Here is a 16960-nt window from a genome sequence, read left to right on the forward strand (position 1 = left end):
TGATATAAATTAAATCTAGTGAGTTTGTCAGACAAAAGAAATCATTTTAAATGAAATCATTTTTCTTTTTTTTTTTGGTAGATTAAAGATTTTACACTAAACTTTGACACTAACTTGAACCCCAAAAAAAAAAAAGGAACAAAAAAAAAGTTAAAACAACAAGAAAGGTCTTAAAAGAATGATGTTAGCCATCAAGCAAATCAAACAACATTCGACCATCTGATTGAAGGAGGACAAAGAAACATTCATTTCATAAACATGACATTTTAATGATTCAAATTGTACATTTGATGAGCACAGGGAAAGTTATTACAGGGCAAAAGCAGACTAAAGCCACACATTACATGCCACCCTATTAATTGCCTTGGGTGTTCACATCCTTGACAAGAGAGAAAAAAGAAGACAGGATTGTGTACATCCAAATGTAATCTGCAGGAAAGAAAAGATGATAGGTACATCACTGAAATTTTAGCATTCATTCTTTATCCTCCTTGAAGCCAAATCAAAGGTTTCAGACTAATGACCTTCTGTACTTCGACTTTCCCTAACTTAAAATCAAACGAACAACATGACCTTTCTGTAATATGGAAGCATATATGCAGGATAAAATGTTGTTACATGGGCAAATGAACCACACTGGGCAAGGTTTCCAGTATGCTGGACTAGGGCAAGCTAACATGAGATAATACCATTTCAAAGCAGTTTGAAAGCCTTCAGCCTGAGAAATATGCCAAGTATATGAAATCTTTTGAAATCCTAGGAGTGTAGATCAGCTACTAAATGATGTGGTACTTAGACAAAAAGGAAGAGAGCGAGCACTTTGCAGAGGTGTGTGGGAAGTTCCAACACTACATAGAGCTTCCAAGCAGAAAGAAAATTGAGATGCAGTTTAAAGGGCTATGCTTGACTCTTAAGACCCATCTGGAGAGCGAACAATGAAAACGATAATGTACATAAAGCCGGTTGCTAATTAGAGAAGGAACTAGGCTTGCAACAATTGCCTTGCTTGAAAAAAATTCCCGAGTTGCTCGTATAGAAGCTGCTGCTCCTCAATGGTAAGGTTCCTTAATATCTGCACAATGTTCAAAAAGTTTTCAATAGAACACCAGGAAGTAAAACAAGTAAGGGAATGTATGGAACCACGATACCTGGTCCAAGAACATCTCAACTGAGAAACTCGGAGGCATGACAAATGATTGATGATATATGTATGCAAACACAGCCATAACCATCTGCAACACAATGCATCTAGGAAACAAGTTTACAACCAGATATACAAACTGAAATAACAAATCAGTTCTCTACAAGAACGAACTATCAGAACCTATGGTAATTACAAAGATGGGCAACAATTTGATGTGAAAAATCAACCATGATGCCCTTGAAGAACCATCACTTCTAGACCATGGTTGTCATTTTGTTTCAAGTTTCAAAAGGAGACCAAGTAGAAGGCAACATAAAACAAGGAAGGCAAGTTCAAAAGAGGTGAGTTTCTCAAGTATATTTACCTCTTTAATTGCAATTCGGATTTAACAAGATCTTTTCATCATATCATAATACATCTTTTTAATTTACAAACCAAACAAGATATTAGAAAGATTAAACATCTGTTTCAGCAAAATGTTAGTTCTCTCAAATAACTATTAAGAAAAGGATCAGCAAAATCCCATAAGGGCTTTGCCATATCCGAAGCATACCTTCTCCACACTATATGAAAGCCTCAAGATTGGAGGCAGGACATGCTAAACAGGAAGTATAGCATGAGCTTTTTAAGTGTAGCATTTTAAGTATAGCATGAGCTTTTTTAATAGGTCATGCTAACCGTTCAAGCCACAGGTTGTGGCTTCTTACTACATGAGCTTTTTAAGTATATCATTCTTCTTTTTTGCAGCACCTAAAGCATGAAATGAAACTATATGTCATAAAATCCCTGTTCACTACCGCATTTTTCAACTGGCTCAATATTTCATGTTTACTTCCTATAGCAGCAATCAAAAGAATCTTGAGGTTAGAGCATACAGGAGACCTACAACTAATAAAAGCCACTAATACCATCTTAGATGACCAATAAAAACTAAAAAAATATTACAAATGAACAACATTACAAGTTGTTTAAGATTAACACAATTAATACCTCTCCAAGACACTATTGCTGGTCAGGGGGTGGGACATTAAGATGGCGGAAAAGCAAGGATCTCAGATCCTGAAGTCATTTACTTCACATAAACAGAACTAACCCTTATAGCTTGTCTAAATATTTAAATAAAACAAGTAACCAAAAATGTCAGACTAATGGTTCTCAATGTTAAAAAGAATAAACTGGTTTTAGTGATAATGTTGAACAGACCACTTAGATGTTTAGTGTGAAATAAATTGAGTAAAATTACCAGGTGAACCCAGTAGATTACTCAAAAGCTTTAACTATAATATACTCTAATGACTAGATGATGATCATGAAGCAAATGTGCAGAACAATGACAAGTATGACGCATCGGTGGAACCTCAAACAAAATGAAAATTTACTTCAATATTAACAAATAACTTCCACAAAAATCGCTTCTCGCATATTAAGTACTCAGAATTGGGTAAGCTTAGTTGATTCAAGCAGTTGGGGGCTAGATTACGCCTCATGATGTAAGAATTCAGAAGTTTGTATCTGGTGACAGTTATCCTCAAATCAGACTTTCGCAATGCATTATTTAAAAAAAAAAATTGCAATACCACAGTTGTCTAAAAACATGACCATCTAAGCTGATTGGTCAACCTATAAATTAGTTAGACTGGCTTGGATGTAAATATAACACATATGATATGTCTGAGAGGGGGATGTAGTTCTCTTGAAATGCAGCTACCCAACCACTGGTTTACTTGTCGGGGTAAGGCAGAAGAGTTCAATAAATATTTCAAAGACCAGCAACTTACTTGGCAGTCCATTCTGTCAGTAATACCACCATGTCCAGGAATGCTGTCGCCGAAGTCCTAGAAATGTTTGGAAAACATTTATATTGCCTAATGAGTCTGCCAGTTTTTCAACACTTGCTCTAAACTGTGTATCACCTTAAGTTTGAAGGCCCTTTTAAAGCCACTTGCGAAGAATCCTCCAAATGGTGCTATTATCGATGCAAATAGACCAAATGCTAAAGCATGACATTGTACAGGCAAAATTGCCACTTCTTTCCAAGGAAACTACAGGAAGGAAAGAAAAGTTGAATGTAAATTGAGAAATCTCAACAGAAAGTATATATTACTTATAAGAGGAAGAAAGTCATATGAAGATAGAAACCAACAGAGTGCTATCAATTAGGTTGAAATTTGGAACGCATACTGTATCACAACAGTGATTAAACCATGGCATTATGATTCTCTTAGATACTGAAAAGGAATTTCAAAGATGATTAAAAGTCATATGTAATTCCTAAACTTGCTGATTAATTCTTCTTAGCTAGTAAATTAACCAAGTAGTTTAGTTTGGAGAGAACATATAAATCATGCAATTGAATAGTCATCATGAGAGATGTAACTGGGCATATTTTGTTTACAATAATAAGTGAACTTGTTCTTTGTTAGATTTTCATCATCTCATTGAAAAATTTATACCAACATTCATGAACTGTTGAACAAATATGAGTAACTTTAACTTAATACAAGGCAGAGAACTTGCATGGGCCAACAGCAAAGAAAGCAGCAAGATACAAATAGATACGACCATAAAAAGATGATTCTTTTTTCTACATTGAAAACTAAATGAAATGAAATTTGTTAGTTCATAGAAAGACACATATTCTAGTTTGAGTTTTACCCATTGATGCATCAATGCAGGTAGTGAAAAATATTCTGGCTTAAACAATGGGCCAGGATCACAGTGCAGCCATCCGGTTGACAAGTCCTAAAGTTATCCATCATTAGAAAGGAAAGAAAAAGCATCATCCAGCTTGTAGCAAACCGAAAATTATTTAGAGCATCAGTAAGTTACCTTTCTAGGACATGTAAGCCACTGAAAATGACCCATAATATTTGCTAACTGCAAAAGAAAATCAAAAAATAGTAAAATGACCAAAATTCAATAGTAGCTTACTGCAAAGTCTATCTCCATTGATATATCCTCCATATACCCAGTACCCACATACCATTTGTGCCTTGCATACGAAAATTTAAATTTGCAACATTGCAGCAAACAACGAAAAATACAAAAAAGACAAATCCCAAGAAGTGGTCAATCCATGGAACGAAAACTGGACACATGCTTCATTTTCAATTATTTTCTTTCATGTTGTTAATCACATCAATGATCAAAGTACCATTATGAAAAAGAATATGAAGATATCTACAAGTACAACAAGCCCTCAGATTACTATGTAGTTAGTTGTCCAAGATGTCATTAAGCTATTATAAAATTAGCTGATGTTTCCATTAAATTTATGTGACCCTCAAATATTTTAGCATTCAATTAATCTCCAATAACCGGTGGTACAGAATACAAACAAAAGACAGTTTCACCTGTCAATGACCAAGCTGTTTGTGTTTTATAATGATCAGATAATGAAAACCATATGATAGCAGATTAATAATTTCTGGCTTCTGTACTAATGGCCGTGTTGTAGTGAAATAATTCATATAATCTTAAAGCTTGCAAAGATTTGCTTGAATCCGTGTAAGTTGCAAATGAGCTCTGGATGAATAACAGTGAGCAATGATGGCCCATTCCTTGATATTTTCTAATCAAGCAATGAAACTTCATAACCAAAGGAGTAAAACTTCAATCCTCCATTCATCATACTCAAATTAATGTTACAGAAATACTGCTGAGAGTTCATCCTCTATTTCAACAGGATTGGTGACACTTCCTCATAAACAATTAATGACATCTCGCTCGGATCGGTGCCTACCGGTTCGGGCATGAAGCAATATGCAGACCCACCCCCATTTCAGGTAGTCAGGTCTGCCCATATAAATGGGAGACAATGGAGTGATAACACTTATTGCTTCTTGTGCATGTCACAACCTCTTCGCACACAACCATGGTACATCTCTTCTCCACTTCCTCTTCCTCCCCTTCCTCCACCATCTCTTCTCCTTCCTTCTTCCTTCCTCCTCCCTCCTCTTCCTCTACCACCCCTTCCTCTTCTCCTTTTTCTTCCTCTCCAAAACATCAATAATACATATCAGCATACCGATACATGCTACACCTACACTAATTGATATGTACTAGACCGGCCAGATCACCATATTTGCATAAAGGTAATACTTTTCAACCCTGAGAAGAGCCTAAAATAGGTTTTGTGGGCACTGTAAGCAAGTTTAGCATCACAGTGTGACAAGTCGTCCACATGGTTGGCAAGAATAGTATTAACGTAGCTTACTAAGGACAATAGAAACTTTAGGCAATTAACCTATCATGTAGCCTAGATGATAGCCTAGACACCATGGCTGTCGACCAAGTCCATCTTAATGAAATAGCTTATCATTTTAAACTTAGTTATTATAAACATGCCATCCGTGTGTTACTATTATTTTAAAAGTTGGCATTTTAATTTATTTAACATTTACGGTAGTATAACACTGGTTCTCAAATTTCAAAGTACTTGAAAGGGTGAGTTTCAAACAGCAACTAGACTATCAAGACAAAATCATGCACACCATTAGTATCTCAAGTCAAGCTTATAATAATATACATTTAAGTAATGGACATATTCAATCTTTTCATATAAGAACAAAAACTGATTGTATAACTCTACATATGGTGGTCAAAGAAAACATAACGTAGGTGTCTCAAGAATCGCTTGTCACCCAATTGACAAGTAGTACGAGAATGAGTTCTACATCTTAAAATGGTATACTGAATTCTATTTTAAGGTGCTCCTAAAGAAGATCTAGTTGAATGTTGCATAAAACCAATTTGAAGGTCTAGGATATAAAGATCCTAACTAATAAACTCAGCCTAACTCAGAATGTCTACTTCCAAGTCACAATAGATAGTTTCATTTTCAAGTAATGCTACTGGTTCCTTTTATAAGATTGAGGGAAAGTAGGGGAGACTAAAGTTACTTGGAAAAGCAAGGACTATCTCAGTAGCTAATCCTATTCCAAGGACCGAGCTATTAAAATAGTAGGATCTGAGTGTGTCTGATCAAGGAAAGAGCGAGCCTCTTCCTTATAATCTGCCTTCTGGGGCATCTCTTACTCCGGGTCCCCATCCTACTCATTTTAGCTTCTAGGTGGGTAACAAAATCACCCAATTTACTCCGCAAGTTCCAACAGTTCAGCAGCAGCAGCAGCAAACATCATCTTTACCTATTCCTCCAAACTTGCCTCGGTTGCAGCCTCTATCTCACTTCTTCCACATCAACATGGTTGCCATCTGCAATCATTTTCTGCTGGCATTAACCTAATGTTTCAAAAAGGACCACATAGATCTCCATTTAGTTCTGAAAAAAATGGAAACAGATTACTGCATCTTGTATCCGGTTCATTTCTTCACTTAAAAATTTCTTAACGGAATCATTAGTGTATCTTCCAGTTAGACTAAATGCTAAATTTTCTTGTTATTTGTTTAGTGTGTTAAAAGGCCTTTAATCAATCTGAGGAGAACACAAAACTAATCAGCTATTATTTAGGAGCATATAAGCCAACGTTACCCTAATTTGTGAATTTCCCTAGTAAAAGAAAAAGTGCACTAATAAATGTCTGAAGCTTCTCTCTCATGTCCCTCTTTCCTCTCCTCTCATATTTCCACTTTCCCCTTCTTATTGAGGCCAATCCTCTCCCTTTCTTTACTTCTTCTAGAATTATCTTGCAGTCTTCTCTCTTTCGTTTTATTTTCTTCCATCTTTAGTTCTAACATCCTTAAATTTTTATTTTGCATCAGCCAAATGAGAAGTGGAGAAAAGAAAAAAGATCTGGTAAAGAACAGAATCCAGGAAGTTTATGACAAAAAAACCCAAGATGCTGCATATCAAATATTGTAATGCTGTTCTCAACAGTAGCTTAGAAGACATATATGTCCTAAAGTACTAAATGGACTAAAACATGCTTATGCAACAAAAAGAAAAAGAAAGAGAATACAGATGAGATTAGAGAATAATGTGTAATCAACAAACAAGTGTATGATGCTCACCACAAAGGCGGAGAGCAACGTTGTGACTGATGCCCCAATAAATCCCTCCCAAGTTTTCTTTGGAGATAATTTGATCAATGGTGTTCTTCCAAAGAAGAACCCAAAAAAATATGCAGAAATGTCATTGATAATAATAAGTGATGCTGGTAAGAGAAACCTGTAAAAGGGCCACAATCATCTCTCTTAAGATAGTTACAAACATCAAAACTTCAAATCAGAAGAAAATTAAAAGCATGCTGACCATAAAAACATTTGTGTATATTATAGTTCAAATAACAGAGTAACTATTCCCATCCTAAAGCAGTTAAAGATGGTCATCAAGATCTAAACAGAAAATTATGTAGCAAATATTGCTCTTTCGCATCAAAGTATCAAGGAGATAATTCCCATGGAGGAAAGTCCAAAGCAGTTACAGAAAAGATATAAAAATTGACACCTATTAGTGAGACATCCTAAGAAACAAGTCTTGTTACTCACGATGAGGAACACAATTTCTCGAGCTTTGCAAGATTCCCAAATGAAGAAAAGGAAGGAGAATACAATATTGATGTCTCAAGTTGCACTGAATGGACAACTCTGAGTACATCCAAGTACAATGAAGTATGAAGTATGAACTACAACCACGTAGTCCTCATTCCCCAGGCACTCGAGTTAACAGATAGTTATTTATCATGTAGCATGACCAGAGCTTTAACTACAGCCTACAGCCAAAAAAATTGATAATAATGGCAAACGATTTCCTAAATAAGAAAAATGCCATAGCCTTTAAAGTAGTGTACTTAGAAGAGGCTGATAAGACTCAACTTCTAGTAAATGGAAAAATATTAACAGATACATAAAAGTTTACCAAAAGATACCCTCGAATATGTTTGCCACAGTGAAAGCTGACTGTATGAAAACCATTAGAAGAATCATGTGTGTCCATGCAAACTGGCTGAACTGATACCTATACATCTTCTTCTTCAGTGTGAGAATAAACCATACAAAGCCTAAGCCACCATGTAAAAATGTTGATCATCCTTCTATCAACAGTTATGATTTTCAAAACACTTGCATTATAAGAAATAAAATGCAGGACATTCATGGAAGAGAGTTCAGTTAGGTTGCAGATGTGAGCTATTAATTGAAGGTACCACATGGTCTCAGTACCAAAGATTCATAACAACAGAAGAAGAGTCAATGTAAAATCAATTGTCCAACAACAGAGAGCTCCTATGATATGGGAGTTAAAACAGCCTACATAATTGAGACCCAGTAACAAAAAAATCCACAGTTCCACTTATCCCTATGGCTTCCAATTGCAGACAAAAATTAACCATATTGAACTCATACTGTAGAAGTTTCAATTATCTTCACAATTTTGATTAAAGATCAGTTCTCTACGCCTTGAAAAGGTGCTTTGTCTTCTATATAGTCACCTTGCAAATTGGAAACAAAACAAACAAAACATTTTACTGTACTGATTTTGCAAGAGGATTGAATATACAAATTTAACACTCTTTAAGACATACATAATGTTCTTTTTCTGAAGCGTCAAACAAACTTAAGCTTGAAAGATCTGGAATTATCTTCAAAATTGATTTATTGAAAAAGAGAAAAGAGAGAAATTTGAATTGCTGCATCTGCCACATCATCTTGTTTATATTTTCCCCTATTATTGGGTGATCCTGCATGCTTCAAAATAATTCTTGAACAATACTATATTTCTCATGAAATTGTATATTCTGTATGTGGAACAATTTTAATTGTCTGCTTCGTCACAAATTAAGACCTTCTAATGTTTGGTATGAAAAAATCATTAGTAATAGACCGAAAGGTGCAAACAAGTTTTAATATGTTTTGGATAATGGTTCTGATACCAAATTTGACAAGCCATCATACTCTATATGTTACTAAGATATCAAGTGGTATACCAACTTGTACTATCCAACATCACTGAAAATAATAAAAATAAATAAATGGTATACCAATCAGTAACGAGCACATATCAGTCTGATCAGTATCATAAACCATAAGTCTTGACAATAAAGCACATAAAATGGCAAATGAATGTTGTTATCTAAACAAGCGGTTGTTAACATGATATCATACACACTAAAGAATTTAAAATAAAAGTATAACCTGCAATATATAGGAAGTAACAAATAAACATCTGATATTTGATAAGCCCACTGACGAGCTGGCACAGCAATTTATCTGAAGTCACAGTGTTAACGAGCTGCTGGGTAAGAAAATGTCCATAAGTAAACAACATTGCAGTGAAGAAAAAATGCCTGTAAGGTGAAGCACAAAAGATAACATACAGTTAGTCCCAAACTCAAGGTATCAGATTACTCTTGCAGAAAAAATGTTCAGGCAACTAGCGATCTTTTTTAACCAATGAAATTGCAAGAGAAGTGAAAAAGATGCAAGCTATACCAATTCAAAAGTCTAAATCCTGGAAGCTGTCTTTCTTCATTGGATCTTCTGAGAAGGCTAAACAGCTCTCTTGCCATAAAAATTTGGATGACCACTATTAGGGCCCATATATAAAGATGACCCATATAGATTATAAAAGAGAAACCCCCTATCATCCACACTGATGAGTAAGCACGAATAAGCATTGATTTGTATTTATTGTGGTCGTTAACAAGCAAATTTGATCTATTTGCTTTATCTGCATCTGGAGAAACCTGAAAAAAGTCATCTAATGTTCCATTAAGAACCGCAGTAATACAACACTAGGTTATGCCTCCATTGAACAAAGAACAATTTGATTGAGAAAGATACATATTATCAACAATTGTGTCCAATGGTAATTGGCTACGTTTGCATTTCTTCCCAGAAAATAGTTGTCATGGCAAGATGCATATCATTCTACTTACAGTGGACACCATGATCACTCTCTGTTCACAGCATCCCAGAACATAAAACATATGACAGGTTGACTATCTAAGTGCATAAATAAGATCAATCCATCAAAATGATCATCAGTGATATAAATTACCAGACATTTTTCAGAAGTGAAACCTAAAACTTCTTAAATTGTACAACTATAAATATTACAGAATATTATGGAATCCAGGGTGGTTAGACAGAATATAGACAATGTAGCAACCAACCTCACTAGGGTGTTTACGATGCCGAACCCCTCCCAAATAATTTGAAGTGTCACTGTAGCTGCAATCCTTCATGGCAATCAGATGTTTTGTAATCAACCAAGCTGACCAAATTTGACAAAATAGAGGCTATTAAGTAATGAAGAGATATAATCCTATGAAGGTTTTAAATGTGTCATCAGGACTGCTATGGCACCAAGATATCAAGTGGTATGCTGATCTGTACAGCTCAGTATACCAATGTTACAGAGCTGTATGGTTTGACCGATTCTCAGTCAAATCAATAAATAATACATACCGGTCCAACAAATATTTTAAACCATGAATCCTACAGCAATATATTATAAAAGAAACTTAATATGGTGAATCTATCCAAATTCTTAATACTCACAGTTTAATTCAAAACTCACATATAGCAGTAGAACCTGATAAGGACAATATAGTGACAAGAAATATATTTCAAAAGCACATTTGGATAACTCTTGTAGATGATTTTTCATTAAGACAGGCCTCATAACTTACAGTCATATGATTTATGTAACAGAAAACATAGTATGCATCTAACAAATAATTACTACATACCACCAGAGTCCAAAGACCCTAGTATAAACAAAATTTGCTATCAACATGTGATGAAGTAATAATAGCTAACAATTCCTGTGCCTGTCCATGCCAGTCAAATTTTACAATTCTTTCACACACATTCAGCTGTCATAAGTCATGGACACATGCCTACACATGATACGAATACAGGGTAGCATGTCAAGCGGTAAGTAATCCATGCATAACAGACAATGTTAATGGTCGTAAAGGCAAAGCTATAAATAATATGAAATTCTGCACATGCAAAGCAACATATCTTATAAGGACCACTACTACCTGTATTGCCATTCCACAAGCCAACCCAAACTGGACCATCCACTCTACCCCTACATGTATGTTACACAAACATATTCCCTAAAATATACCATTTGTAGAGAAATGGATACTATATGCTTGTTGTTGTCACCTCATCACTTCCATAAAAGCAGCCAAATAAACCGCATATAATCCATTAGTTATAAATTCAACATTACTCTATTTGGTTGTTTGTTTCATCGTCCAATTTTAGGTGAATACAGCCATGACCACATATATAGAAATGTTCAAGGAAGTATAAATGAATAAAGCCAAACGTGTAAGGAAATTATTCTACTTGGATGCTTAGACTGAGTTCTAAATAAGAATAGTTTTTGTTTCTCTCTTCCTAGCTGACTAAATAGGATGTGCAGGGGCGAACTTCAATTTACATGATTGTTTCTCTACATCATCCATCCAAAACTAGTGGGATTCATATTGTGGTTTTGCACCATCAAATTTATTCAAACATATAAATGCAAATAGTCCAAAAAACAAGAAAACTACCGGATCAAGACTCATTGGTGTAATGACCTGCTAACAATTGTATACAACCATAACAGCTTAAGCAATCCAACTATGCAGTATTCAGTGTTTTTTCAAAGGTGCCCAAGCGCTCGGGCAAGGTGAGGCAAGGCCTTAGTGCCTCATGCAAGGTTTGAGTGACGTGCTTCACTGAAGCGCCACATAGGCACTTGCCTGAGCCCAGGCGTCGGGCACCTCGGGCGATCACCCGATTGAATCCAACGAGTCAAACTAGATTTTGGACTCTAGTTTGATTCAACAGTGACTTAATTGGTTCGATTGAACTAACTAAGTCCAATGGTAAACATTGAAACTCACCCCCCTCCCCTCCCCTCCCCCAATTCACTCGGTAAACCCTAGGATCTGTCGTTGCATCCTCTATAGCCGACGGAAAGGTCCAAGCTTCCTCTTCTGCCGCTGAAGTAAAGGTCTGAATCTTCCTCCTTCGTCGTTACTTTTTTTGTGCGTAGCTCCCTTTACCGCCTAATCTTTCGTGTGCAGCGCCTTCGGTCGTCAAGGGACAGGTCCGCAACTTCCTCCGCTGCTACTACCACCGTCTGAAGGTTCCTTCGTCACAGTCGCCTTCTCCTTCCCCACCTCCCATTGTTGGTGACTCCTCTTCTCCCTTCCCTACTATGCACTATTATAACTACTGTTACCATATTTTATATTTTATATATTTTTATTTTTTATATTATATATTTAAGATATATATTATATATTTTAATATTTTATAACATCTCGCTTCGCTCAACTTGTCTAAGCGCCTCAAGCATTTTGAGACCTTGACACCTTTTGTCATCTAGCATTTTTAAAAATACTATACAGTAAATAAAAATAAAAATAAAATCTTTAGACACACTTGCATAGGAGCCTTATGCACTAGTTGATCTTGTAGGTTTTTTAACTAACACTTGTATGGATATAAAAAACCCAAAATGCTAATATAGAAGTCTTAACATACATGTAAGAAAGCTTACTTTCCAAGGTGTATTAGCCAATTTAACAAAGCACGGTGCAGATGAGACTCATCAGAAGAATAATTAAACAATTAATTGCATTCATATCACATGTTGACAGGTAAAGGTACAACTCTGCCTATACTTTCGGACCTTTAGGACCTTTCACCTCCCAAATTATCAGTCCTAAATTGCTCTTATTCTTCCTTTCTTGATAGCACTTAGCAAGCACGTAATCGCTTCTGATCTCCAATGAACACGATTTTATCTTCCAGCTATTCCACAGTTAGGCTTGAACTTCTATACCATGCTCAAATTATAACTCCCGAGTTTCACACACTTGTTCCAAGTCTTTCTCTTGTTACATATGAGCTTCCCATCTTACGTTCATGGGACTCGATCCTCACTTTGCTCTTTACACATGTCAAAAGATGCTTATCCAGTACAACTAAAATTTTCTCCTTAAACAGCATATTCCAACTTTCTCAATTTTGAAACAAGTTAAATTAACCCAAAAAGCGTTACTTTCTATTTCTTCTATCTTACACAGTATGAAATAAAAAACATCCAGATTCCCGCCAGACTCGCGACCCACCAGAGAATTTACAGCAAAGACCGCAACAGCAGCACAAAGAAAAATTTTAAAAGAACGTTTCAAATCTAATCCTCCTCAGAAGAGCTCGTTCTTTGCTGCCCAAGGAGAAAAATCCTAAGAGCAAAAAGAAACCACAACCATCGATGCAGGCAAATGGAGATTGGCCTTTACGGGGAGAACTAGTCAGATGCAACGCACCGTCAACTCTTTCAAAGCGAAAAAAGAATGATGGAAAGTCTGGGGGATTATCTTCACAAAAGAAATCTAAGCAAACAGTCGAAAGAATCGATTTTTACCTCAGCGGGAGCAGGTTGAGTCTTCTAGGGAGCGGAAGAAACGATAATTTTGAGGGGACGAGACGGAGAGCGCGATTTATGTGGGGGATGTGAAGGGCAGTACAACTGCAGGAGGACTTATGTGGCAGTCGCACTTCTCTCTTGTTCGAATGGGGCTCGACTGCATAATATATAGATTTATATTCGGCATAATATCTCCGTTTTCTTTCTTTTTCCCAATAATATGTCAATTTTTCTTGAGGGTGGGTGTAGGAATAAGGAATATGGATTTATTTGCTTGAAGAAAGAATAAAAGTGAGGGAGCAAGGAACTTGTTCTTTCACATTGGATGACAGATCATAATGTTTCAGATTCTTTGAACTCGTTTATATGTATCTTTTTTAAATCGTTGAACAGAAAATTTTCTAATTAGAACAAGAATATTTTTTTAAATTATACATATTTTGATTGACTCACATTATCAGACCATGACATCAACAAACCCTTTTCAAATACGTAAATGGTTATTTGGAATGTGGTGTATACGGAAAAAATGTTTCAGATACTATGTTTCTTTCAAGCATGTGGGGGTATAAATTTAAAAGATATTGTTCCACGTGCTTTTCCCTAAGATTTGTCACATGATTTGATGCCCAAAGATGGTCGAGTCCGTTGTACCGGAGATAAAGCCTTATTGTGTAGTTAAATCAATTTCCTAAGATTTCGTAAATAAAAAGAGTAAATAGTTGCATTATTGTTTATTGACTATAAGCAATGACAATGTGTGGTGGTTGAACTGTAATTTCTTTTTTGGGTTAAATTGTCCTGTTGTATCTACCAAATGTAACTATATCATGTAACTTGTAAGTAGAGTATTTAGTATAAAGTGCATCAGATTCCCACAATTGCAACGTCATAGAATGATGTATAATAATTATTCACTTTTTAGTCGACATTAATTACTTCAAGTTACAGAGAATGAATCTCATTATACAATAGTCTGATGGTTTATCCAAACTGATATTGCACCATTATATGAATCCTTGATAGTTATATGCGAACAACAAACAGTGGAGAAAAGATGGTTTATAGAACAAGAAGCACCAAAGTGAAAAATGAACTGAAAGGGCCTATTACTGTATTACCCCTGGCCATATCAAGACTAGTAGAAAGTGAGACAAGAAAATGCTAAAGCAAGGCACATATATGAGGTTGACAATAAGGCACACATATGGGGTGTATAATGTGTAGCAATATATTTCAATTTCAATTTCTGTTTTCTTTTTTCCTTTTCTTTTGGTGGGGAAGGGATGACTTATCTACCATATATAATTCACATTTAGAAAGATAATCATGACTAAAATGGAAAGATGATTCGCAAGCAAACCCATAGGTAAGCCAGAATTCAGTCGTCATACCTTTTCTTTATGGAGGTAGATGGGGTTATTTTGCTTCTCCACCTGCGAATGGGAGACTATTATTAAAACCAAAAAATATTAGATAACTCATAATATACTATCTCAAGTGAAAGTGAAACAGAATCAAGTTTTGGCCATTAAGCTTCAGTAGAGAGATTAATTTATGCCACTACAATCTCTCCCAATGACCATGGCTAGGATGCAACATGGAGAAAGCACAAGCCCAGCAACTCATGCTGCATTTGTGTCAATAATTACCCAAGAATATTGATTCATGCAGTGAGAAATTGACTAGGTCTGTTGAATTAACATCAGTTAAGCTACAAGACAGGCATCATGCCACTGCCATAGAAGACACTTTTGCTTCAAATATGCAGAGCAGGAATATTACCACAAGCAACAATCCTGATATGACAACCTGTTTCTGAACTTGGCTGCCTCACAGGAAGCTAAAATGCCGAGTAATTTCTGCAAAAGAAGCGCGAGTACATAAATGATTTAGGTACACCCCCATGCATGATCAGCCTCTTATGAATATCATATGTGACATCCTGAATAATAAAAGTTTAAACAGATGTAAATGGGTCTGAAATTTGAAAAAAGGTCCAGCCACTTCACTTTTGACTGGTTGTTTTACAAACAATTACTGGTATGCAACAATACTATCTGCAAATAGAACTGTGAACTTGAATGGCTCATGGGCACCTGGAACAGACAAATCTGAATAGATTTATGGTAAAACAAGTCAAAAGTGCTTATATACAATGGAATACATATGCCACCCCAAAAAGTCTCTTATTATCATAAATCAGTAAATAAAAAAAATGCAGCTTTCCAGGAATACTGATCCAAATTCAGATAGTGCATCTGTACCTGACAGTTGTTATCTACCAATAACTATGAAAAGATGAGTGACAAGTTCTTTAGCTCGAACCTTGGTCTCTCGTGTCGCAAAAGTACAATCTAACCGTTGTACCAAAGCCCATCTTGAAAAAAGTAAATATAGTAACAAATTTCATGGTCCTCAATAATCATATTATGATCCAGAAGAACTGAGACAATAAAAAAAATAAGATGCACATTTCTAAGAAAAACAACTTACTAGATATGAAATCATCAATTGGTCCACCAGTTAGCATATAAGAAAGTTCTATTACCATTACACTAAGATCATATAAAGTGGGAAAAAACTACATGATAGATAAGATATCCTCCAAGACAAACTACTTACAAAAAGTAACGAGAGAGAAAATGTATTTCAAGCAGACCTAACACCTTTTAAGTCCATGTCAGATCTCCAAATGGTTTTATTTAATAAAAATGATGAATTTCGTTGCAACATATAGTATGAGTATAAGAAACAAAAGGAAAAATAAATAAATAAAGATGATATAATTATTACTTAATTATTGATACCAGAAGGTAAATCATCAGAGTGATGACAAATGTTCCCACTTCATGAAAATCTTATTAACTCAAGTTAAAATGAGAGACAAAAAGACCAATAAAGAAAAACTAAGGCCATCTAAGCATAATATAATAACCAACAATGACTTCCAAAAATAGAACAATAATAAGAGAGGGAAGCATAGCCCAGACCAAGAACAAAGGCAAGAGAAACTTGCTCCTGATTCAATCAAAATCAGGGTCAAGATACAAATATCAGACCTGCCTTAAAATAGTGATATATTTCAAAAAAAAACCCAGAGAACTGAAAATAGCAAAAATCAATCAAACAGAGTAAAGATAACAATTTGAAGTGGCTGGGTCAAACTGCCTGATGATGAGTTGGACTTAGTAAACGTCAACATCTTAACTTTAAAGATCATTTAAAAGGAAAAAAAATACAAACTTATGACGTATCACTCTGTAGCACAAAAGCGATATATTTTGTGGCTAAAGGAATCCTGTTTACTGAATCAGTCTGGATCCTTTATTTGCCACACCCCTATCAATTAACTGTCGATCCTTTCTTGATGCTGACTTGTCCAAAAGCAATCAAAGTTCATCTTGTAAAGATCCATAAAGTCAACAGTCAGTAGAATATGACAAACAATATTCATTCCAAGGAATGACAAT

General features: G+C 35.4%; 1 protein-coding gene across 6 annotated transcripts; it reads right to left on the bottom strand.

Annotated features, from left to right (window-relative positions):
• Positions 1 to 223: 223 nt before the first annotated feature.
• Positions 224 to 16827, bottom strand: LOC135586613 (phosphatidate cytidylyltransferase 1-like). Of its 6 annotated transcripts, XM_065086362.1 has the most exons (13): positions 15273 to 16827; positions 14882 to 14923; positions 10216 to 10316; positions 9533 to 9786; positions 9236 to 9387; positions 7962 to 8103; positions 7115 to 7271; positions 3974 to 4021; positions 3800 to 3886; positions 3058 to 3186; positions 2923 to 2979; positions 1149 to 1232; positions 224 to 1072 (listed from the first exon to the last, which is right to left on the bottom strand). In XM_065086362.1, the coding sequence occupies exons 3-13, from the start codon at positions 10285 to 10287 to the stop codon at positions 983 to 985; spliced, it is 1272 nt and encodes a 423-aa protein (XP_064942434.1). In that variant the 5' UTR covers positions 10288 to 10316; positions 14882 to 14923; positions 15273 to 16827; the 3' UTR covers positions 224 to 982. The 6 variants fall into 6 exon arrangements, with proteins under 6 accessions (XP_064942434.1, XP_064942435.1, XP_064942433.1 ...); XM_065086363.1 differs by lacking the exons at positions 14882 to 14923; positions 15273 to 16827 and adding an exon at positions 13485 to 13680 and having other exon boundaries at positions 1149 to 1248; XM_065086361.1 differs by lacking the exons at positions 14882 to 14923; positions 15273 to 16827 and adding an exon at positions 13485 to 13663.
• Between the last annotated feature and the right edge of the window lie 133 nt (positions 16828 to 16960).

The sequence above is a fragment of the Musa acuminata genome, chromosome BXJ1-10 (assembly GCF_036884655.1).
Source record: "Musa acuminata AAA Group cultivar baxijiao chromosome BXJ1-10, Cavendish_Baxijiao_AAA, whole genome shotgun sequence".
Classification (NCBI taxonomy): Eukaryota; Viridiplantae; Streptophyta; class Magnoliopsida; order Zingiberales; family Musaceae; genus Musa; species Musa acuminata.

What these genes read in the sequence shown, in the direction of transcription:
- LOC135586613 (XM_065086362.1), bottom strand. Translation starts at nt 10,287, where the DNA reads ATGAAGGATTGCAGCTACAGTGACACTTCAAATTATTTGGGAGGGGTT. An exon ending in GGATTTAGACTTTTGAATTG is followed by an intron (nt 9,388 to 9,532) that starts GTATAGCTTGCA and finishes TTCACCTTACAG; the next exon opens with GCATTTTTTCTTCACTGCAA. An exon ending in TTACTTCCTATATATTGCAG is followed by an intron (nt 8,104 to 9,235) that starts GTTATACTTTTA and finishes ATGGTGGCTTAG; the next exon opens with GCTTTGTATGGTTTATTCTC.